This window comes from Lepisosteus platostomus, chromosome 25, assembly GCF_059453375.1.
Source record: "Lepisosteus platostomus isolate fLepPlt1 chromosome 25, fLepPlt1.hap1, whole genome shotgun sequence".
In the NCBI taxonomy this organism is placed as follows: domain Eukaryota; kingdom Metazoa; phylum Chordata; class Actinopteri; order Semionotiformes; family Lepisosteidae; genus Lepisosteus; species Lepisosteus platostomus.
Window position 1 is genome coordinate 8,980,291 of NC_142635.1, and position 25,379 is coordinate 9,005,669.

Genomic DNA, 25,379 nt, shown 5'->3' on the forward strand with positions numbered 1-25,379 from the left:
TTATGATCACTTCCAGTTCACTGGAGAGCGACGTGAAACTGCGTGGACATGTCCGCCATGTTGGCTCAAAGGCCGCCTGTCATTTCTGCCGCTATTTAGCCGGCCGGTTTGAGCCGGAATGGAGGCCGTTTCATACATGTCTGATTTAAAGAAAAGTTTTGAAAAGTTAACCACGAATCCGAAGTAACAATAAAAATAGATGGGAGGCAGAAAAGAAATTTATCTGAACAATATTAAAGCGCAGTGGGTGTGTTCATACGTAATAGAAAAACCGAACCGCGCATGCGTTCTACTGTTTGTTTTGGCGCGTGGATTCAATTTTGACGTTGTCCGGGAAACATGGATCTGCTGGACTCTTTGCAATTACTGAGAATTAAAGAAATTGCTAGTGGTATGTTTACTTTTTTTGTTTGTTTTTTTACATGCATTTAACATGATCAAGTTAGTAGCGTGATGAACTCGTGCTGAAAAACCAAACGAATATCTTCGGTTGCGTACGCCTGTGATGTCAATGTGTAACTTCAGTTAGGTGTAATAATCTCTCTCGGATAAAATCAGCCGATTGCGTTAAGTGATACTTAGATCGTTGAAAACGTTAGTATTCACACAGGTATTTGCAAGAAGCTCCAATCTCGCCAATCGTGCTAAAAAAAAGTTATCTTTGAAACTTCGTTGGGGTCCAGGATGCTTGACTTAATACAATGTCATAACAGGTTTGATTGGGAAAACTGCTTTCACCCCATGAGAGAGGCAGACAGGAGCTCCTTGCTGCGTTTTTGCCGAATCGTGGATATATGTACCGTATGCGCTCAAAGACAGTTGCCTTATCTTGAAGTATATATATATAGTTTTCATCAGGTTAATACTTTTTATTTATTCTTTAACGCAGAATGGGTCGATACTGTGTGGGAATCGGATTTCACTGAAACAGATCCGTTGGATGCTCGCATTGAGGGAGAAGTAGCTGAATATGGACCGGACGCATTCCGAAATGTTTATAAGTGCCTGCTGCCCTTTGCTACAGAGCACAAAGAAGTTACTGAAGTAAGTGCGATTGTAGTGTTTCACAAGGAACCAAGACCAAGGTGTTTCTTGTTACATGTAGTTTTACTAGTGCTTTCTTTCGAAAAAAAATATTAATAAAATGTATGATCGCTGTTACTACCACGAACATGTTCTGAGTATATCGCAGTTCATGTCAAAATGATATTATATAATGTCAAGCGCTCTTCACAAAGTGAAAAATAATATCAATGTCAAGCACCAAGAACATTGCAGTGACAGACATTTAACAGTACAAAAGCAGCAAAATCCAATAGCACCCTGCTTGGAATTGAAGTCTTAATTTAGACATGAAAAATAATAAAGAAGTATTGAAGAAGGTCAAGTAGGGAGGTGCGACAGCATGTGTAGGCTGCAAAGGAACAAGTCAAGTTTCATTCCATGCTGAAAGGAAAACAAAAAAGAGACAGAAAAGTTTAAAAATCTGGGTATCATCATTAGGCAAGTGAAAAGAAACTCTGTGACACTGCAGATTTGTCATATGAAGGCAGCATGCGCATCCTAAAGATTTCACTGGTCAGGTATAGAGCTCAAGAGACTCCAACCTCTTGACATCTTGATATAGACGACCTCTTCCACTGTCACAGGCTCTAAAATCGCTCTAAGCAGAAAGGTATGATATCAACCAAGGAAAAACGACACCAGATAGCCCAGTGGCAGATTTCAGTATATTGTGAAAAACACAATATACACAATTGTGAAAAAGTGATGAATTATATTATTAAAATGTGCTAAAAAGTGCTGCAAATGGAGATCCGCACAGTTTGCTTTATTTTTGAAATAGTGTTCGTTATGCTTTGTCTGTTTTGTTTTTCATAGCCCTTTGTACTGTATATCACTGCACATATTATGCGATGGAAGGTGTTAAGGGTATTAACCTTAGGATTTCCATTAAGTGTTAACTCTTCATTGCTAGGTATATACTTTTACAAGTATAAGATTTTCACAGGGGCATGGTGGTTCTGGGAACGCTGGCCCCGGTGTGAACGTGTGCGTGCGTGTGTCTGTGGGTGCCCTGTGGTGGGCTGGCGTCCCAGCCAGGCTGTGCCCGGCCTGTCGCCCATTGCCAGGATGGGCACCAGCTCCTCCTCATCACTGATTTGGATGAAGCAGTTAGAAAATGCATGTATGGAAGATTTTTATCCCAGTACCCTCTCTGGTAATGCTAGTTGAATATGGAATTGTAGTCTTACAATTCCAGAGTGTATTCCATAAGGCTTTGGAATATCTTTCCCCACCATGTCCCATCTGGTTCTTGTTAGATAACTTTCAGTAGAGCCCATGAGGATGCCTGGTGCAAGACCGAAGTGCTCGGCCCACCAACTTGAACTTGAAGTTTATTGCCATATGTAACCGGTACCTGTACTGGTACAATGGAATTCTTACTTGCAGAAAGTCTCTCGATTGTTAAAACAAGTGTAAAAACACAAAGTGCAGACAGTGCATCAAGACAACAGACACACAAACAGTAGACAATGTACAAGTAAACAAGTAAACAGTTTGGATGCAAACAATGCAGACGTGTAAACAATGACTGGAGATGTGCAATAAATAAGAAATCATAATGAGGTAGAGGGTGTAGGTGTGGTCTGAGGGACATGGCTAAATGTGTTCGCCGATCGCGCTGCTTGTGGGTAGAAGCTATTGAGGAATCTGGTGGTACAGTAAGTGTCCGTATGCTCTTGTATCTCTTGCCTGAGGGCAGTGGGGTGGAGAGCTCATGCCCAGGGTGGTGACTGTCCTCTGTGATGGCCAGAAGTCTACCACGGCAGCGGTCCTCATAGAGCTGTTTAATCTCGGTGAGACCACAGCCGATGATCTTCTGGGCCATATTGACCATTCTCTGCAGTAAGTTGCTCTGGCTGGGGAAGATGATCGAAGCCTACGTCACGCGCTGATCTCACCTGAGCCGTGTGAGTCCTGGCACTAGGGTGCGGCTGGTAGCTGTGTAATATTTCGGCCGCCGAGTGACAATAACGTTTCAAAGTCGCTGGTGACGGGTATTCACCACGAAAATGCATGATGCGTTTTAGCCGCGTTCTCTTACTAACGTGGAGTGTTTGTGATTGGCAGAGTGTTTGGACTCTTTTTGCTGAAAATGGGGTCCCCGCCAATGCGCTGGTGGCACTGCTGTCCCACTTTGTCCAGGTGGCTCAGGGTCGGAGTGCCAGCGTCCCCCAGAGGGAATGTGCCCTGCAGGCAGCTGCCCTCTACTTCCTCCTCTTGGAAATCCCAGGCAAGGCCGTTTCCTGTTTCGTTGACTACAGCTGTACTCTCTTCACCGCTATCACCGCTATCATCACCGAAAATGTTCGAGGATATTATTGTTATATTCTCATATTATTAAACATAAGTGTTTATTATTAAGTAACTGTCACTTAGACAATAATACACACTGTTATGTTCAATAATAAGCTCTGTTTGTTATAGTGTTATAACACCCCTTTAGTAGAACGTTAATAAACATTGGCTACTGCCACATGTTTATTTCTGACTGACTGCAGTAAATGCCCTGATGAGGCTTTTAATATCTGGGATTCAATCAGATGAGTTTTTTAAACAACAAGTTTGTGACTGTGAAGATCACTTTGTGTTCTGTGCAGTGGTAATGAAGTTTTTTTCAGTGTGCCTTACAATGATTGATGGGCTGTTGAAAGAATGCTATTTCTAAGCTGTGCGTGCCTGCATTACACCTGCCAGGGCAACATTTAATGATGCTTCTGCTTTATCCAACAATGAAGGTAGTGTAGCCAACAAGCTTTTCCACGCCGTGCTGTTTGACAAGTGTCTGGACACTGTAAAGAAGAGCTGGCCTCAAGCCTTGGATTCAGGGAGGAAACGCAAGAAGGATGCTGCCAAGGGCTCCCAGGGGGATCTCAAGGGCAGGAAAAGGCCCAAACCCCCAAGGAGTGAAGAAGCAGAGGTACTGGAGCACTTCCAAATCTGAACACTGGAGCAGGAACTCCGAAAGCTGTGGAATGCCTTTAGCATGGATTTTGGGGCACTCATCTAATGGTTTCTTTGAAGAGATGTTTCATTTAAAGTGTATTACACACATTCATTTTCTTCTTTTCTTCTACTGTAAATTGAAATCAATTGGCGCTCGTTTGACCTTTGTTCTGCATTTTGAAACTTTTCTGTTTTCCATTTGTCAACATGCAACATGTAGTGCACCCTTTAAAGTGCAGTATTATACATACTGTGTAATTCAGGGAAACTGTTTTGTTCTCTTTAGACCAAATGTGGCAGCTTCAGCAGAACTGTGCTGGAGCTGCAAGAGCTATTTAATAGATGAGAGGAATTGATGTTTAAAACATGATGAATTTGAAGTATTTTTTTCATGTTTGTGTGATTTCCTTCTCCAAAGATGGAGGATGAGCTTGAAGAGGAAGAGGAAGAGGAAGAGGAGGTCTACATGTCTGGAAATGACCTCTTGCGAATTCGAGAGAGTGTCTTCTGCCTAGTGAAAAACTTCTTCAGGCTGCTGGAAAAATTCCCTCTGAAAGATAAGCCACAGAGTGTTCAGCACTGCATGCAGGTAATCAGTGACAGGACACAGAGGCCATAAGAGAAACTGTGACATGTGCCATCCTTTGTATGTGGCACTCTTTGCAATGTAACGTTTTTTTCTTTTTTTACTGAATATACAATATATCATTTAATAAATTTAGAATACATATAATGCCTGAAAAAATGGTATTTTTAAAGCAGAATGGTTTTTAAATAGTTTTAGTTTTGTTTAACGTACTCAAAAGCAGGTGGGTGATGCAAACTGGATAAGCTGAATGAACTGAATGAATAAGCATTGCGAATTACCTGATCGGATGTTATTGTTCTGTTTGATCTTTTCAGATTTTTGTCGATCTAACCGGTTTTGAACCAGTGATTGGAGAGGTGATGTTTTCAGAAACACCGTAAGTTTGAAGAACTGTTCAGTAATTGGCAGCTCTTAACCAAACGTGTTTTGGAACAGCAGGACTTGGTCCTCTCATCGAAATCAGTTAGTAGGTCTTGCTCACCTGTTACAACTTTCTTATTTGTTCTGTCTCTTCCTGAGGATGGGTTGATCCAAAAGGCCGTGTTGGTCTCGAAGGGTCAATTTTCATGCTTTTAAAACTTGAGAGTATCAATTAACAGTGAAGAAAGATGGAGTACAGATTGTAGATGTTCTCTGGAATAGTGTATTAACATATCGTTTTTTAGGGATGTTCACAAGATGAAAACCCTCCCTGAACTGGCCTATCATGGACTGAGGCTGCTCTATTCTCCATCACATGGGGACCGAATCCAGGTAAATAAACACCAGAACTGCACAGAGTGTTTTGTTTGAACAGTATTGATAACCTACTTGAGTAGGAATGTGAGTAACATAATGCTGCAGAAACATTGTGGGTCTTTTTTTGGTTAGTCTCTCATTTTGATTAAACAACCTTGTTTACTCAGTTTCTCAGAAAGCAGTATCCTGTATCAGTGTATTTAGCTGATTGTGTTTGTCTTCTTCCTTTGCTTGTCTAAGTAGATATGAATGTTATGTGCGTGTATCAAGACTGAAAATGCTCCCAGGAAATCTTGTTTACAGACATTTGTAGATATGTAAAGTTATTTTTCCATCGGTAGAAGTACATTTTCCATGTGTTGTTCTGTGCTAATGGAGTGTCACTGCCTCTGCTGGAAGAAGAATATGTTTTGTCAAGTGGGTGATCAGTTCTTTGCTGGGCACTATGCATTTCACAGAGAGATGTAAAGTACTGGTTTCCTCTCATTTGTAACCTCATGTTCTTAATTAGCTTTAAACAGTCAAGAAGACCATTATGTTGACAGTGTGGGAATCCTTTTTTCCCTTATTCATTTATTACTTTTTTAAAAAAAATATATAATATAATGCTAGCATGCCCAAAGGGGTTGGGCAGCCAGTTGACCTTGGACCCCTAGAGTTTTTTTTTCTCCTTCCTAAGGAGTTTTGGGTTCCTCTCCTCCGTTATCTTCTGCTCTTTTCTGTTCTGTATTCACAACATGTAGGGTCACTTGCTTTGTTAAGCGCCCTGGGGCGTCCTTGTTGTGAAAGGCGCTATATAAACATGAATTGAATTGAATTGAACAGTGTGCATTGGTTCTCAGTATGTGCAGCATGTCTGCCCAGCAATTTCCGTTCCACCCGCTAACCCGACAAATTGTCTTTTCAGACAGTGCGGAGAATCTTCCACAAGCTCCTGTACGTCATTTTAATGATGAGCGTGAGGGAAGGGTCCCGCCCTTCTCTTTTGACTCCGACACAGCATGTAGTTGGAGCGAGGGATTTGGCCATTAGATTTGTGAGGTGAGAAAGAAGGCGGTGTGACCGAGATACATTTCTTCAGTTAGAGATAAAAACGGTACGAGATTAAATGGCAGACATGCCCAGCTGACTGAAAGAATTCCCTTTTTTTTTTATTTCTTTCTCAAGTCACATTGCCGATGAGCTGAAGGACGCCGTGCTTCCAGTTTTTCGGATCCTTCTCCAGCACATCTGCGCTAAGGTAGAAATGCAGCCGACACTTTAAGAGATAAACCGGAAGTGTCTTTTTCAGTTTAGGAACACCTCTGGAACCTGATTAGTTCATTGTATGATTCATTTCCTCGTCTCTTGTTGGAAGTACCTTTGTGTTTTTGTCAGAAGAAAACCCTCAGCCTCACATTCAAATATATTTTGTGGGTGAGTTGATGAACACTGACTTAGAAGTGCTCTGTTAAAGTGTGGATATTTCCTATTGAAGTGACCTTCTCTGCCAGTGATATTCCTTCTTAGTCATTTGCTGCAGTTTTCAGTTTGTACTCATGACGCCTCCCTATGACCACACGTTATCTTATTTAAATCTACATGCGCTGTCCTGGCTTTGGATTGCAGGTGGCCGATAAGACAGACTACCGCACACACGGAGCTCAGGCTCTGGTAAAACTGCTGGATAAAATGCCTTGTGCAGAATATGCTTCCTTCATCGAGTGGCTGTACAAATACTCCTGCAACAAAAAGGTAAATCAAACTGACTTTTTGTTTGTTCTTGGATTCTCAATCATACAGCTGTCTGTTCTGGAGTGTGTGGCTTTAGATGTTTCTCCCTTTATCCTGATTATCTTTTAAAGTGTTGACCTGGACTATGTGCTCTTTAAAAGCAGATGTGGAAACGATGGTATGGAACCGGAGCTCATCATTGTTAGAGACAAATCTGAAAACATTTGAAATGTGAAAGCACAGGCTATTTTAAACTTTTTAACGATCATCCCCTCGGGCCAGTTGTGTTGACACGGTCCTTCATCACGCCCGTACGCGTCTTTGGCAGACCCAGTACCGGGTGTTTGCCCTGGACGTGGCGATGGCTCTGATGGAGCGGCCGGAGCGGGCTCCCTTGAGTTCGCTGTCCCCGGAGCAGGCCGCGTTCCTGCAGCACAAGTTCCTGGTGCAGGTGATGGTCTTCGGCCGCTGCTCGGACAAGGCCCCCACGGTGCGCAGCCGCGCGCTCTCCGGCCTGGCGCAGTGCCTGCAGCTGCAGGTGCCCAGCGCCCTGGAGGGCATCCAGGAGCTGCTCCTGAGCAGTGAGTGAGCGACCGACACCGGCATCTCGAAGGATGCTTCTCGAGCTATTAAAAAGAACTATAAAGTTCAACCTGGTTTACTCAGTTTCTCAGAAGGCAGTATCCTGTAGCAGTGTACAGTATTTAGCCGATTGTGTGTGTACACACTTAAACGGCATGGTGTAAGAGAGCTGTTTTGTTCTCCCAGAACACATTTAGGGGTGCATTTGAAATTTGTTTCTTTGGAATGATCCTTTATAGTCAGGATCAATTTGATCTCCTGTCAAAAATGACGCGTTACTGAAATACGAGGAAGCAGGTTTTTCCTCTTTTTTGGGGGGGGAATTGCAGCATTTTGTTTCTCTGCTGTTCATTTCAGTTTGATGATTTTAGAGCATCATCAGTGAGTTTTAGGTCAAGTCAACACTCTTATCCATTTTTATTTTAAAGGAACATACTAAGTTTGACTTTTATATATTTTATTATTATAATGACAAGGAAACATAGTGTGGTCCCTCCGTTGCAGTCACTAGGTGTATTGGATGTGTTTTAGGTGCTACACGAACAGTCCTTGATGTGAATCAGACAAACAAAGTGGACAGTTCTGAAGGTAATGAAAAAATCTTGGTGGAAACATCAAGATGTTGTTGCTTTTCTGTAGGAATCTGTGGAAAATGCAGATTTATATATTCAAAAGTGTCTGAAACCTAATTAGTTTATTAATAAAATATTAGTTTTATTAATAATTGTATCTTTGCAGTATGTTGTATTCTTTTTTCTTTTTTGTTTTTATGATATTCCTTTGAAATACATGCGTTTTTTAAATTAGAGTGCATCATGAACAGTTTCTTATCTTGCCATTGATTAGTAGACTGCTTTCACAGTGTGCAGCTAATTTGTGGTATTGTGCAAATACTTTTGCAGGTACCCGTAATATCTCTGAAACAAACACTCATAGGACTGCAGGAATATTCAAGACCATTGAAATCACAAATGAGGAGGACAGAACAATTTTTCATTGTAAGTCATAGCTCCTTCTAAACTGCTTTTTCATAACAATAGGAATCTGAATTATTGGGGCTTTGGAAAAGCCCACCAAAAATATATTCTCTATTAATATTTTTGCATGCTACTTAGAAGTAATTAGAATTAACACACAACTCGAATAATTCTTAACAGAAATAAATGTTTCAGTGCATCTTTGGGGAAGTAATTACTCAACCACTTTGCCAGAAGTACCTTAGTTATACTAGAAGCTTAACAGATAGAATCAACCTGTCCTCTTTCTTCATGCCTTAGAGTTAAAATGTACAGTTTGATTACACTCTGACAGTTTAATGTACAAATGGCTGTTTTTTTACATCTTTTTTGAATGCAGCGAATGAAACTATTGCCATGCTCAGACAGCGGGCAAGTGATGAAAATACCACTGTGAGAAAATCGTCTCTGCAGGTAAAACAAAATCTAATCATGGGTGATAATATATCTTTTCTGTGGCTCCTGATTTACTTTACTGCTAAATGCACTGTTCTGCTCGAGTCCCTGGTCAAGTCGCTTGCTGACTGTGCCAGGGATTCAACAGGCAGGACAATTAGACAGGACAGTTTTAACAAAGTCACGTTTTACTGAAACTCTTCAATCAAGGGCATCCATCCAAGTCACCAACTGTAGGAAACTTCTTTAACACTGTGGGACTAAATAATCAGTTGGATCAGTAATATAATAGCGTTGAATGGAGATTTCCACTTGTGTTGTATTGCAGTTCTGATGCTTATGTTCTCCATTTCTGCCACGTTGAGTGGAAGCTGTATTGTCCTCATTAAGACCTGGATTGTGTATGTATGTGTGCAGGTTTTGATGAATCTTCTAAAATACAAAGTGGTCCCCTGCTCCCCAGAAGATCTATCGATTCTCCAGGATCACTGCCGAGACCCTGCGGTCTCTGTCCGGAAGCAGGCTTTGCAGTGCCTCACCGACCTGCTTACTGTAAGTCCCTCCCAGCAGAGCATGTGTCCCTTCACTGCCCATTTCATCTCTCTCTCTGTTTTTTTGTTTTCCTTTTAGTTTCATGCAACCACTTCCTATTAATGTTGGCATATGAGCTTCTCTGTCTCTTCGCAGGCTCAGCCAGAAAACAATTTAGTGCAGAAGGCCTGGCTGACAGGGGTGGTACCTGTTGTTTTGGACACCGAAAGCTCCATTCAGGAGAAAGCCCTGGACTGCCTAGAGCAAACAATCTTTCGCCACATCAAGAACTACAGCTGCTTCAGTGATGCTGACTGTGGACAAAGACTGGCCTGGGATCTCCTGACACACCTGTGTGGGGAGAGTGAGGATCTTTGGTAGGATGCTGAGCTGTACACATTGCTCCCCTTTTCTCTTTAAAACTTCCTGGGAAAAGGTTTATCTTGGCATCTCAAACGTTGCACATCTCTTTGAGAAACTAAAGCCCAGTCTGTGAAAATGGTAACATAAACATTTATTATAATTAATTAAAATATATACTATAGAACACAGAAAACAATGTTTCTTATTGTGTTTTAAGCTGTAAAAGCCCGCCAAATGCAAATCTGATGTTTAAAACAATTTTATTTGCTTGTAAAATGGAAATGAAAATCTACTGCGCACATTCATTGTGGTTCCGCTTGTCTGTCTGGCTTTTTATTCTCAGTCATTGGAAAATGGCAAGAATATTTGGCAATAACAGCCATTTCAATAACATCATATAGTATTTGTTATCATAGTGCATTACAGATTTTATTCAGTAACTGTAGTGATCGGCAATGTATTTTAAATATATGAACCTGTAATCTATTGTATTGTAATTGTAATACATAATAATATTAGGCTGTAATTTTCTAGTGTTGTTAAATTGGCTGCTTTCACAGTGAATGAAAGTGACTTGTAATGTAGTCTTATATAATTCTCATTCTTCCTAATTGTGTTCTGTAAGTAAAACATGCACTGATATTACTCTGGAATGTTAAGCAAGTTGCATTGCTTTATTAAGAAGCTCTTAGTTTTGTTAAAGATGACTTAACTGGATATACAGTACCTTTATTGTGATTCACGTTCTTTACAACTCAGATTTATCTTCCTTTTTACCTCCTCCTCTGTTTCTTGCAGTCGTTACATAAACAAAGCCTTCAGTGCCTGGGCCAAGCAAGATAAATTCTCCTCTGCTTTCATTAACAACCTGATCTCTCACACCAACACTGAGCACTCCACCGCAGCCTGGCTGCTGCTCTCCAAGGTGGCTGGATCTGCCACCAAACTCAACTGTGGCAAGATTTTGGATGCATGGGACAACATTGTAAGGTCAGAAACTTCAGTATAGTGTATTTTGTGACTTTTTGTGTGTATGGATCTTCAATGCAATTTTAGACTTTGACCCTGAATCTTGTAACTTGCGTCAGCTCGTTCTTCTCCGTTTTGTTTTACCATTATGCTCTGCCTCTAATATGTGATACATTTTACAGTCATTGCAGATGATCTGGAAACTGTCTTGTGCAGTAAGTAGGTTTTCATCATTTTAAATGCTTTATTTTGACAGTAATCAAGCTATGGCCAATTCAACAACTTGCCACGTACTGCGTGTAATCGGACACATTGCTAAACATCTTAATGAGGATACTAAGGAGAGACTAACTGGTATGTTATTACTCATCTTTTCTTGGGGGGGGTTGGTAATTTATATGAATGAATATTTAAAGGGATATGACGATTATTATTTCACAATGATTTTTATGTGTAATCATGTGATGCCTTATTTCAGCATATTAAGACTTGATATGGACATCGTGTATTATTTTTTAAATTGCCCCCCTGTATTTGTTTGAGTTTGTCTTCAAGAATGTAACGTGTTAGAATTGGAATCGTTTTTTTTCGTTTTGCAGATGACATTATGAAATGGCTGAAGAGCTTCCTGGCCCCCTTGATGGTGATCAGCGCCTGTGTCAACACTCTGAACAGCCTGGTGCAGCGGGAGTCTGTGGTCGACACGCAGGTAGGTGCCCCATTTGGGTCACCTGGAGACTCAGAATGAAACCACAGAGAGGAGCTGTAGTTCGTTGTTTTGTTTGCTGACAGCTGAAAGAGCACCAGAACAGACCCCGACTATTTTCTGTCTATTTTTTCAGTTATCAATCACGACAGGTACGGGCCGCCCATGTCCTTGAAGGCCACAGGATTCTCTTAGTAATAATAATTTATTTTATTATTACTATAATTAGACACAATATGAGTGGCTTACAGTTGCCAGGTGTAAAGAGTCTGAACATCCTGCAGGACTCTTATATTAATCCAAATGAGAAAATATTAAATAATTTGAGAAACTCCAGATATTATCAAATTTTCTAGATAGCTGACAAAAGTAGAACCGTCTCCTATAATTGTTAATGGAATAGATGGCTTTAGGTGTTAGTATGTAAGGCATTGACTCGCCTTTGAAAATTATCAAATGTTGAGTACTGCCTTGCTTTCTCTGCCCAGAGAGTTTTGAATCAGTACTGTGGAGAGGTGGTCTCCCTCTGTGATGCCTATCTATCAAAAATTATCCTGAGTGAAAGAGATCAAGATATGGATGAAGACCAGATGGTAAGTTTTGATCAGTATCTCAAGCTTTTTTTTTCATGCATTTTATCAGTAATTTCATACTTATATAACCATCTATAACTTAGAATAAATGCTTTGAAATGCGATGCTTTCCGAATGTTATTCGATGTTTAATTTTCAAATGAACAAAATATGTAGTATCTATTTCTAACCTTCCTGTAGGTGAAGTATGTCTTCACTCTTGGGGAAGCTGCTCTGCGGTGTCCTGCCAAAATAGAGAAGAGAATCTTTCTCCTTGTTCAGTCCATTCTGGCGACTAATGTTAGTCTTGATACAGGTCAGTGAAATAATGTGTATATCGTATATTTGTAATTAATTTATAACTTGTATTTCCAGAGTAATTATAACTCCACAGAATACTATTCTCCAATCATTGAGATCCTGGCAGCAAAAATGCACATGATGATCCAAAGACATCCTCATTAACATTTTTTTTTATCTCGTGTTCTTAGTGGTTGCAGTGTGGTTTTCCAAGTTATATTTTGTTTAGGTGTTGTTTCCATATTATATATTATTTAACTGAAGCAGTTTACTTTTAAAATAATGGCATTTTCAGTCAAATAACATAGCTTAGAATGAGCACCAGCAAGCTTGACAATTTTGACTGCAAGTTTGGTCAGCATTGTAAACTTGAGACTTTCAGATTTCAAAATTCCTTTTTCATTTCAGTGCCGATAAACATCATTCTCAGATTTAGGTTAGTGATCACTTCAGGTCTGGGACTGCAAACTCTGGTTTCTAGAAATCAAATCTGTAAAACTGATCTTCCAAAAAGCCGAGGCGTTTCAGCAATTCTGTAGTCAGAAGAAGCCGACGAAATTTGAGAAAACTAACGTACACAGAAAATGGAAGGCCTAGCAAATTTACAGTGTGCGATTTTGCCTGAAGAAATCTCTGATGCATTTTGTGCACAAAACACAACATTTGTTTTATTCAGCAGAGGGGAGTGGGGAGCTACCTGCATCACAGCCACTGTCCCAGTTCAAGGCCTCTGCCATGCCTACCACAGTCCGCGCTCATGCCTTCATCACTCTGGGTAAGGCACTGCTGAATGAGCTTCACTGAGGAGCTGTTGTGTTGCAACACTTGCCAAGTCCAGATGCATGGATTGTTCTGGATCATAGATGAGCTTTAAGATAGGTCACAAGTCATTTTCTTAACATAACAAAAATTTGAGGTCTAACAAAATGCTTTAGTAAATTACAAGCACAGCAAAAGTCTGATTGTGGATTTCTCCTGCATTCTGGCTGCCAGGGAAATTGTGTCTGCAGCACGAGGACCTGGCAAAGAAGTGTGTCCCGGCTCTGGCTCGTGAGCTGGAGGTCAGCAAGGAGGTCCCCATTCGCAACAATGTGATCATGGTGATGTGCGACCTCTGTGTGAGGTACACCACCATGGTGGACCGCTACATCCCCAAAATTGCCGCCTGCCTGAAAGACAGGGAGCCCCTCATCCGGAAGCAAACCCTGATCATGTTGACACACCTGCTTCAGGTACTGTATCTCCGGCTGTCCTGTGTTGTTCAGTCCGCTGTTCCAGCTGAACACTTTAACTGTGAGACTAGAATACTACTCGGTTTTAATCCCCCTACACACATCCACCTGAATGTACTCATTCAGTGATAAAGTCAAACCTCTGTTTTGTTTGGAGTGACTGATTTTTTATTTGTTTGGGACAAAGTGCTATGATTTTGTGCCGGCGTAGGGAACCTTATTGTGCACTGCCAGCTCCAGCACCCGGAAAGACTCAATGGGTTTCCAAAACGGAAAAAACATTTTCATGGCAGCTCTTCTTTGCTTTCAGGAGGACTTTGTAAAGTGGAAAGAGTCTCTGTTTTTCCGGTTTGTAGTCGTATATGTCGACCCTGATCCCAGCATTGCCAGGTATGCCTGTGTGTTGTCACTTTTCTTTTTCTTATATGTTGAAATACACATCTGCCTGCTCCAAAATATGTTTTTTTAACGTTTTCACGTTTCAACAATGTTTCATGTCTTTGTTTTCCAGCCTTTGCGAATTCTGTTTAGTTCACCTGCTGCTTAAGAGAAACCCTACAATCTTCTCCCAGAATTTTATAGAGTGTATATTCCATTTCGTTGGCTATGAGAAGCATGACAAGTACAACAAGTTCCCGCAAACAGCACGGTAGGTGTCTGCCCCTGGACTGTAGGTGCGGTCGGCTGTGTTTGTGCCCTCTCAGAGGCACCTTCATTTAGTTCTCCATGCTACATTTTCACACCTTAGGTCTCAAGTTAAAAGTCTTAACTTCGAATAGCTAGGATGGATGTTCATAAAACATAAATGTTACTGTCGAATAAGTATATTTCACAAACTGTGTATTAATACAGCTCGCCTTTCACCCATAGAACCTAGAACTCATTGTTTTTGTTCCCATCTAATCATTTTGTAAATTTCTATGGGAATTGTAGATATTTATATGTAAATGTTTTGTAAAGCAATTTCATTCATATCTACAGTATACTGTGTATATTGATAAGGCCATGTTTGCTCTTGGTAATCTGAAGTGAAAGGTACTGTACGGTATTCTGAAGATTCAACAACTTGAAAACAATTTGAGATTTTTATAAATTATCTGGATATCTGCGTAGCAAGGTCGAAGTGAGAGGTTATACTAAACTTTATGAAAAACCATACCTCTGCTTTTCTTCGTTTAGAAGGAATCAGCTGTTACATTAAGGATGGATTACTACAATGATCTTTTTGTCAGGCATTTTTGAAAAGCTGCTGCAGTATAAACTGAAACTCGAACACCAAGTCTGAAAACGATTGTTTATTCCAGACTGGATGACTATATACAGACCAAATTAGAACTGAGTTTTGCTGATTCACACTGTTCATTTAGAGTTTGTTGCTGTGCTTGATGTTTTGTGTGAAGCGTCTTGAAATAGTTGCTGTAGGTACACTGGGATTTACTCTTCACTAACTCCTTGCACCTTTGTGGTGTGTATCCTGCAGTGAGAAAGAAGTGTTTTCTTTGAAAGGAGCTCAGAATAAACAGAAGAGGTTGAAGATTTATAAGTTCCTGTTAGACCATTTCACTGATGAGCAGAGGTTCAGCATCACCACCAAAATCAGCCAGAATGTTTTGGGTAAGATCTCTGACACTAGATCTTTCACTCATTCTTCTCATTTAAGAACTTCAGCAGAACAAATTAATAGTGCCTGTTAATTATACTGCACGACAATTTTGGATTGAAAAAAAAAACATTTTGTAAAGCCTTTGTCTTTCTTGAGATACCCTATTTGTGCACTACGAGCATATTTTATCACTGAGTATTAACATTGAATTATTGTCCTCTGGGCTCCCAAGATCCAGCAAAGAATTTCTGTTTTATTCTTCTCAAACACTAGACACTGAACAATGCAGACAAGTACGTTTTTTTTTTAAAGCTTCTAACTAACCAGCAGCTCACCCTTATTGGGCACAAGGCAGGATACATCCTGGACAGGACGCCAGTCCATTGCAGGGCAGACACAGACGTGGACACGTACACGTACACACACCTAGGACCAGTTTTCCCAGAAGCCAATTAACCTGCCAGTTTGTCTTTGGCCTGGGGGAGGGAACTGGAGCACTGGGAGGAATCATCAGTAAATCACCCGTAATGGCTACATGGACATATAGTTGTCATTGTATTCAGCACACTGCAGTACTTGGACATAATATATTGCATACACCATAGACACATCGTAGCTCTATTCATATTGAGTTTTATTCCATTTCTATTACATTATTATCTATGATTATGTAACCTTAATTTTGTGATTTTTATCCCCCCCCCCCAAGGTGAGCTTGTAGAAAAGACATTTCATTGCCAGCAACTGCTGCTGCACGCTGTATTGTTGTGCATTTGATAAATAAACACTCCTGGACCCCGGACCCCAGTGCAGCAAGGCAGCAATCATAGCCACTGTGCCACCCACTCCAGCGATCTTAGTTTGCTTGTTTTCCCTCAGCCGGTTTTGTGGACGGCTTGGTGCCCCTGGACTCCGACGCCTGCGAGCTGCTGTCAGACACCTTTGCTGTGCTCAGCCTGAAGGAGATGAAGCTTTCGGCGCTGAGGAGCCAGCCGGAGGAAGAGGTTCCGGCAGACGATGAGATGGCCGTGGCCCACGCTGTAATGCAGGTGGCACAGAAGAAGCTCATTTCACATGTGAGTGTGTAGCCCGTGGATCTGCTGTCAGGAGACTGAGACCGCTCGGAGTGAAACCAGTGACCTTATAGAGAAATGTAGGGGTGGTGGATAAAAATCAGAAAAAAAGACAAGTGAACATAAGAAAGGTTACGCCTGAGAGGAGGCCTTTGGGTACTTAGTGTGTAATGGGACCAAGGCTCTTGTCCACTTAGTCAGCCAGCTTCAACAACGTGGCTAGATAGCTTGTTCCATGCTCCCACAACACTTTAACTAAAAAAGCACTTTCTGTTCTCAAATATTGAGAACACTTGCAATTGTGTCCTGTAGGTTGTATTGTATTTAGTCCCAGTCCCACTGAGTTGACTGTGTCGGTGCCTCTGAGGATTTTGGACACTTGTATCAGGTCTGCTTAGACCTGACGTCTCTGTTCTGTTCATTTAGCCTGTCTAGGACGAGCCCTTAAGCCCTGGAATTGCTCAGGACTGATTCCGGAGAAGCAATGTGTTCTCTATAACATGGTCACCAAGTTTATAAAGCACACAATATTCTAAAAGAGGCCTTACTTGTACATCATACATTTCATTTTTAACATTGCATCACTTTATTTAATTCTATGTTGTTAACTATATATCCTAACACTGTTCTGTTTTGGTTCACCACTTTGTCAGAGTGAATCAGAAACTACAGTTAAATGTTCATGGATAAATCCACTGCTTTTCATATCATTTTCTTTTTTTGTTGTTTTTGTTATTTTTCAGGTCCAAAAGAAGAATTTTATCGAGAATGTTATCCCTATCATCACATCTTTGAAAAATCTGCTAGAGGAAATGCGCATCCCGGTACTGAAAGACCTGATGGCTTACCTGCGAGTAAGAGCTCCTTATCTTTTATTGGACAATTTTTAGAGGTTTAAAAGGGATCCAGAGAGCACTGCCACCTGACACACTGTTGTATACAGGTATAATTGTATACCTGTCACTTATGGGTGATGTAAACACAGGGAATCATTTTACTTCTTTGTATCACCATTTATAGATTTTTTTTTATTATTGACAATGTTTTTTCGTATTTTTAACTGTTACTTTTTCGAGTGAGCTTACATGAATGTGTGTAGTTAAATGTGTATTTCATGTGGGGGGGAAAACAGCAGAAATACTTCCATTGTTTTCCTAATTCTCATATTCTCATATATTAAAGATACTTGAGGACGGGAGATAATTTCATCTTGTAGCAACAGTTCAGAATGTCTGCGGGAAATAGAACAGGAAACATTGTTGTCTTTCAGGACTGATTTGTCTCTTGTCGGTAGGAAATGATGCAGGACTACCGCAGCGAGGTCAAGGAGCTGTTTGCGATGGACAAGCAGCTGGCAGCAGAGCTGGAGTACGACATGAAGAAATACGAGGAGCAGATGGAAAGAGAAGGAGAGCTGGAGAAAGCCAGCGATGCTCAGGAAGACCTCAGGGTAGGCGGACGTGGAGTCTTCTCTCTCTTCAAGATGCAGAATTCCAGCCAGTGGCAAGAGCATTAGACCCCTGAAGTCTGGCTTGGAGAGCTTGACGAAGATTTTGGTTAAGCCTGATATGTGATATATAAGTGTCACAGTGGGAGATGTCGGGAGAGAATGAGCAAATGTGATGTGTACTACAGCCTTATTATCGATTACATCCGCATCTGCCTGCAAATAAATTTGTTACTGTAGGCGGTTATGTTCACTTATTTACCGAAACATAAGACTGAGGAAACAAGCAGAAAAAAAGCATCACCGTGTGGTTTAAAAAATATTGCAGACATTCGTCCAACATGGCAATCTGCTGAGTGTCCACCGCGGTTTATCAGTGCCGAATGTTTCTAAAACTCTTTTAAGCCTGAAAGAGAAAACTCTGCTTTCATCCTGTTCCTCTTTGTGTGTTTTATTCTGCTGTAGCCTTCGCCTCATTTGTCTCCAGCTCCAACAGCTGCCACTGGTGCTCAGCCTGTCCAAGCCCGGGTCTTGCCTCACAATACTGCCGCTGTCACTGCCAGCCCTCAAGCCACCTGTCCTGCAACGCCAGTCTTCATGTCACCCAGGGCTCTGGGAGCAATTACAGGCAGGCCTCGGTCAGTCATGCATCCCTGCATTTTATGTTACCTGGGTACTTTTATAAAGCTTTTTGTATTCTTAACTGCACAACAGTCTGTCGCACGGATCCAGTGCTGTGAATGGAAGACCGCAACTTTTTTTTTTAACTTATGTTTCTTATTGACATACAAAGGTAACCAGAAAAAAAAGAGTTGCCAGTCATCTCAAAACCTCAGGTATTACAAATATAGGAAAAAAATATTTTGCATCTTTACAGGGGGTATCATAATCCACCTCTCCCAGTATCTCTCAAAAACCTCCTTCTGGAGTCTTAACTGAAAGGTTAATTTTTCCATTTCATAAATCTCTGCAACAATAACAATCCAATTTTCTTTGTTTGGGGGGGGGGGGGGTCTCTTTGTATCCATTTACATGTTATAGCTTTCTTACTTGCTGCCAAGAACACTTTAAGCAAGTATTTATCTCGTCCCACAACCTCATCAGGCAGATTACCCAGATGCACAACTGAACAGCGATTTCTAAATAATAATAAACTTTATTTCATATAGCGCCTTTAAAGGTGGCTTCTCAAATCGCTTTACAGAATAAAACATAATATATCTTGAATCTGAGACCAGAAGACTGCAACTTTGAATGCTCACAGAATACAATTTGTGTATGTGTATTGGTTATATACAGTGTATATGTAAATCAAAGCTATGCATGGTGTTGCCTTTTTCTTTGTTGCCATTTTTTTTACACTTTTTATTCTGAATTATTACAACAGTGAAGAAATGGAAACATCTTCCTGTAAGAGGGAGGAAAAAAAGGCAGTGACTTGAAACGCTTTTCCCTCCAGGGCGATGTCTCTCAGTACTGCTGCAGTCCTCAACTCTGCCAGGAAAGCTGCCGAAAGTATGAGGGACCAGCGCAGGAAAACCGCAAGCTCGTTGTCCTCTGCCTCTGACGGAGTGAGCACACCCCGTGGCAGGACAGGTACTTGACACACTCCTCAGGGCAATTCAGAAACGCGGGAGGTTAGAAGACGAATCGCCAGGTGCTGTACCTATCAGAGCTGCAGTGTGAATTAAGAAGGTGTACGCGTATGAAGATGTTTCGGTGGGGAGCAGTGTCGGCACACACTAGCTGCAAAGAAACAAGTAAACGTCAATTCCACACTGAAACGCAACATTGCCGCTATAGAGCCTTCTTCGGGTCATTTGTCAAATGCCGATTCACAAAAATCACAGGGTGTGCACCGACTGATACAGCGCTCACGTGCTTTGGGGGGGTAACCGAGATCACATTACTTTCATGTGTGCACGCTGTCCTTTTGCTGGAGTTTTCAATATTCAGACTAGGACATTTTTTTTTTTGAAGGGCAGACAGCAGGTGCGTTTTTTTCATGGTTTTCATTCTTCCCTCCACAGCTTCCTTTGAAAACTGTGACCAGCCTCCTGGCAGCAGCAGTTCCGCCTTTGTCAACAGGGCCATCAGTACTCCAGAACGTAAGGCTGGCTGATGCTTCTGCTTATTGTTTTGTTTCTTTAAAGAATCTTACCAGCGTGCAGCAAGGTCGCTCGGTATGTGGGTGATTCACAGTACTAAGGTATGCTATAGTCTCACATCAGAAGGAAACTTTCTTATGCTTTTTGTCAGCTTTTGGAATTCATGCAAACAATGGTGCGGCATTCTTTTGAGAACAGTAGGGCACACTGTGAAGACTGGAAGTTCTCATTGGACCAATTGATTGTTCTTGGACAAAATTGTGTAAAGAATAATTGTTTTGTTTAATCTCAGTTTTCTCTTGGTTGCTTTTCAGTGAAGTATGCATGTGTGTGCTTTGTCCCTTTCTTTCAGAGACCATTCATAATGTGACATTTGGGGCGGGAGTCAGTTACATCTCCAGATCCCTCAAGTCCTCTGAAAGTGGTACGTCTTGGTTTTGCAGACATTTCAGGCAGATGCAAGAGATCCGCAAGGAGGGTTTAGAATCTGTACTTCTACCTCCACAAGAAACTCATGAGTGTGGAGAAGAGTAAACCCACTTGTAGAGTATAGCTCTACGCATGTGTCGCTGTTTGCAAGATGGCTCTTATTGAAAACCCCACATCATCAGCATTGTAGTTTGAAATTGTAGCTATACTCAAGGGTTTTAATTGATAAAGTTACAGTTTTAAAAGCTGCAGGTCAGTTGTGACCAGGCAGAACGGGCATACTGAAGTTAACTTCTGGAGCTCCTGGTACCTGCCATGTTTTTGTTTAAAAAATGACAAACAATTACACAGCGCAAAAGTGACCCTTGGTACCCAGAGTAAAGAGTACAATTTTCTTTATTCAGATGCTCAGTTTCTGTTTTTGGAACTTAATATAACTTGACTCTCTACTCACACTTTTCCTTTAGCTTGTGTGTCACAATGATCTAGATTTTTTAAGAAAGTCTACAACACCTGTGCTTTGATAGTTTTCAGCTTTTAGCTTACACCAAAATCACTCGCACCATTTCTTTTTTTGAATACTGATCAGTATCTTGTGATCCTCAGCACATGACTTTTGTGCCCTGAGCTCCATGGCTGATGGACTGCTGGTCACTTCAGACATTTAAACCATCTGCACATTGTTGACCCTGGTCGCCAGTGTTGTTCACAAATGGTTCTTTTCTTACAGAGCTGAGCTACTCTCTGGAAAAAGAAAAAGATGTCCTTTGCTTAATGTCTCCAGATAAACAGTAAGTAATATACATTGTACAGTACATGGATTCAAGAAAATCCTCATAAATACTGTATATACATACCTGTGTATAGTATTTGGATAATAATGACGTAAAAAGAATGAACAGTATTGAAAGATGAACGGTAGTGAAATAATAATTATCAGTCTTCCTGAGGCTCCTGTAGTTTCTGTGAAGAAAAAATCACTATATTCCTTATTAAACTAAAGATTGTCATTTGTTTTACTCGTCTTTAAGAGATTCCTATCAGTGCTATTATTTTCTGTCAGACCAGCTCTATGTCTGAGGGTCAATAACAGTTTTAACCAATTAATTATTCTTTAAGTTCTGAACCATTTTGTTACAAATTCTCTTAACAGGAAGCATCATCTCTTATCACACTATGTTCTCTTGCAGAGCTCCTCCACCCAGACAGTGGAATGTAGATTCTCCTGTTAATCGGAGGAGCATTAGAATCTTGGAGAAGAAAACTCCCTTAAAACCTAAAAATTAGGACTCATTGGGGCTCCACACTCTCTCTGTAGCCCCAGTTTAACGATCCTATTTCGTATTTTCTGTACCGGTTTGTTCTTGTTGAAAAAAACCCAACATTTGCAGTTCTTGTTTATATGCATTTAAATTGTTTTAGCATTATAGCCCCTGCAGCATAAGGCTTGCTTTTGATTTTTGAAAGGGGCTGCTAATTACTGTTTTAAAATACTGTGGTTAATGACATCGCCACTACAATATTGGTGGGAATAGGTACAACAAAGACATGGGATTCAGAACTTCACAAGCATGTGCGGTCAAGTCTAGTTTCTTAAAGCCCTGTTCATCTCTTGATTATGTTGTTATTTATGCATGCTTTTTGGATTATGACGTTTTAAATTTGCTTATAAGCTGTACAAGAATCAAAACTTGTATCTGTATCATAGCTTTATCTGTATGGATGTCTGCTCCGGGAAATATCACAGTTGTCTTCAATGTATTGCTCTAGCACCAGTTGTATGAATAAACACTTAATAAATCATATTTAGAAGTGAGAATTTTATTAGTCACAAACCTACAGTTTTTAAGTTTGCACTGTGGGTTTTGTACAAGGGTTTGCAATTACAACCAGACACCTGCTAGACATTTCAGGAATTCTAATGCCAGAGCTGTCCAAATATCCCTTTTATAACATTAAACCGTTTAACCATTACAAAAAAAATGATGAATACATCTATGTCATCTGCAACACATCCAGTATTTCCAGCTTACATTATTCGTGTTGTATATCGGCCTTAATAGCATTTAAGTTATAGGTTATTCTTCTTACAGCAGTCGGAAAAGTGACTTCTGTGGTTATCTGTTATGTATTCCTCTATAGTGGTTGGTGTTTCCAGTTAAATCCAATGTCCAGTTTTATCCACTAGAGGGTACCCTTTGCCACAATCTGTTTGTGGGTTGTGAGCTGCCGCACTTTGCGTGGGAAAATGTCTCTCCAGGGTTAACCTGTAATGATGTGGACTCCTTGTGCTAAACTGCTGCTGCTATTGATCCCAGTCCTGCTGCCTTCATAGCTTCTTACACACTGAGATGTGAGAAGGGTGTTTTCGGTAGACTAAGTCCAAAGCTGTTCTAATAGACTAAAAGCTGACCTGCAAAATTGGAAGGAAACAGCATTGACTTCCTGAAGCGCGGCACCATCCTCTTGCTTTGAAACAAACACAAATCTTAGCTTCGTCTCTCACAACACGCGATAACAGGGCCACTGAAATGAGCCATGCTTCAACAACAGCCTATATTTCCACAACGTGTGCCGCGACTACAAAAAATGATGACAAAGCAAGTATCTGGTTTTGCTGAGACTTTCAGATTTAACGGAAAAAATAATGGCAAGTGCTCATCGCTGAGGCTGGCTGTTACAGTGAATGCGAAAAACAAGGTTGGTTTGCTGTAAATCTGCGCGTTTCTTTTTCCTTCTCACCGCAGCGACATCAAACGACGAAGGAGGATTTGTGATGAGTGATTTGTGATGTGTGTTTTGAGAAGAGAGCCAAACTTCCCAAACAGGAACAGGAAAGGGGCATCCATGGGCATTTTAAACCATCCAAAGATGTTTTAAGTCTTTGATTAAAACTGCACCTTGACAAGAATCCAGGAAAGGCTGCAAGTATATTCAGCAGCTTAAAGCAAATCGTAAGTCCTCCCAGAAAAGCGCTGGGAGCACATATCACAGCTACAACTGGTTTAGCTGGGATGCAGAAGCATCAGAACACAAGAAGGGAAAAAACAATTTCAATTTCAGATATCCGTCACATGAGTATGACAGCAGGTACCAGCCCAACCCAACCGAAGCTAGGAGGTGGCTGACCCTCATTTGACTTTTTCCACATTTAATTGCGTTGCAGTATGGAATCATAATGTAGTTAATTGGGATGTTTTTGCCACTGATGCACACAAAACACCACAGTGTCTAAGTGAAAATAAAACTCTACATATCCTCCTAAATTAATTTAAAATTTTAAAATGGAATAGAACTGATCACCCAATTTCCTAAGATACACCTTCTGAAAATAGGCTCTGGTGCAACAGGATGTCTTTAGAACACAAATGTTTTCAACACAAACAAACCACCACTTCAGGGTTCTCTTTCCACATCTTAAAGAGTGATGTTTCACTTGGCAAATACTTCTAGCAGTGCTAACTTCACCACTCGTGACATTGTTATTGGCAAGGATTAAGACTGTATATAAACTCTAGGCAAATTGTTTCAAAACTATATCTGTTAGGAACAAAATCACTCTATTTGTTTTGGGGATTGCAACAGATGTGGACAAATTCAGGATGTTTGTTTTTACAATTACAGCTATTGTGTAAAAATGCAAGGCATTTGTTTTCAGAAATACACCAGTCATGGACACATTCACCGTTTTTATTTTTGGGATTACCACAAATGGGGATAAAATAACAAATTCAAAGCATTTGTTTCCTTTTTAAAATTCCTTAAAAATGTATAGTACAGTTTTATAGATTTATAGATGTTTTGGTCACATCTTTATCCAAAGTAACATAAGATCTGTTTCTCAAGGAAGTGTAATGACTTCAAGGGTAGGAGTAACTAGGTTACTACATGCAATAATTGGAGAGAGTTACTGAACTTATTGATTAAACAAAAACAAGGAATCCTAATTAATAATTCCTTAAAACACTTGTAGGAAAAATATTACTTTGCAAAGAAACGCTACTGTCACACATGTCTAGCAGTGTAGCCAGTAAATGCAGGATTTCAAGGCAATGCAACACTATGCTTCTCTGTTCGTCATACAAGTGTGATGTATCTAAATAGCTATCTTGTTCAGTGCACAGGAGGTGAAACCTCAGGGAAATGTAGTATTACTTCATGTAACATGCTGTCATGATAAGAATAAGGCTTTCTGCACACAGGGACAGACATGACACTTGATGCTCTACCAATGCAGATTCATGGAACTGATCTGGCTCTGAATGAACCAGATCTGCAGACATCATTTTGCTTGGACCCAACCTTTCAAATGACTACATACTGCTTGATTAAAAAGCCTATGTTTCAGTAGGAATAATGGATAGGTCACTTTGGAAAGCTTGAAACTATTAATGTACAGTACAGTACAATCTGGCTTTTCACACAGGAATAATAATAACCCTGTGTGTGCCCTGTGATGGACTGGCATCCCATCCAGGGTGTAACCTGCCTTGTGCCCTTTGCTTGCCAGGATAGGCTCTGGCTCCCCTGTGACCCCGAATTGGATGAAGTGGTTAGAAAAATGAATGGATGGATGAACTCAGGAAATGGCCTGATTTTATATTCATCACTCTAGTCAAAATCTCACATCTCTGCCAGCAAGCACTGTGGACCTGTGATAACCTGTGCAAGGTTAGCAAAATAACATTTTTATCTAAAAGCGCAAATTCCACCTAACATATAATGACAATAGAAGACATCAGTGCTAGCAACATTAAAGATGATGTACGTAAAAGTCAAAATAGCAGTGAAATCATAGTTATAAAAGTCATAATAAGAGCAGGCTTAAATTGTAATTATAAGAATAGTACACTTATGAAGTGATATGTACCGTTATATGATGAATCAGTCAATGACCAAATAAAATGGCCTTTTTTCCTCTGGTAGATGGTAGGATGAATTTTTATGCATCACATTTTTTTCCTTTCTCTTTCACTTTAAAGCAAGACCATCTAAACTAAT

At 40.5% G+C, this 25,379-nt stretch overlaps 1 protein-coding gene across 2 annotated transcripts; it reads left to right on the plus strand.

The window, feature by feature from the left end:
* The first annotated feature begins 94 nt into the window (after positions 1 to 94).
* ncapd3 (non-SMC condensin II complex, subunit D3) lies at positions 95 to 22,181 on the plus strand. 2 transcript variants are annotated; one of them, XM_088620029.1, is made up of 35 exons: positions 95 to 391; positions 890 to 1,044; positions 3,136 to 3,298; positions 3,804 to 3,985; positions 4,430 to 4,600; positions 4,915 to 4,976; positions 5,266 to 5,353; positions 6,246 to 6,379; positions 6,506 to 6,578; positions 6,947 to 7,072; positions 7,380 to 7,632; positions 8,165 to 8,221; positions 8,536 to 8,631; positions 8,990 to 9,063; positions 9,463 to 9,597; positions 9,733 to 9,953; positions 10,738 to 10,929; positions 11,165 to 11,262; positions 11,508 to 11,617; positions 12,103 to 12,207; positions 12,388 to 12,502; positions 13,163 to 13,261; positions 13,480 to 13,718; positions 14,029 to 14,108; positions 14,230 to 14,367; positions 15,199 to 15,332; positions 16,201 to 16,397; positions 17,138 to 17,248; positions 17,689 to 17,844; positions 18,307 to 18,479; positions 19,301 to 19,437; positions 19,872 to 19,949; positions 20,302 to 20,373; positions 21,109 to 21,169; positions 21,569 to 22,181. In XM_088620029.1, the coding sequence occupies exons 1-35, from the start codon at positions 340 to 342 to the stop codon at positions 21,663 to 21,665; spliced, it is 4,434 nt and encodes a 1,477-aa protein (XP_088476155.1). In that variant the 5' UTR covers positions 95 to 339; the 3' UTR covers positions 21,666 to 22,181. The 2 variants fall into 2 exon arrangements, with proteins under 2 accessions (XP_088476155.1, XP_088476156.1); XM_088620030.1 differs by having other exon boundaries at positions 13,166 to 13,261.
* The last annotated feature ends 3,198 nt before the right edge of the window (positions 22,182 to 25,379 follow it).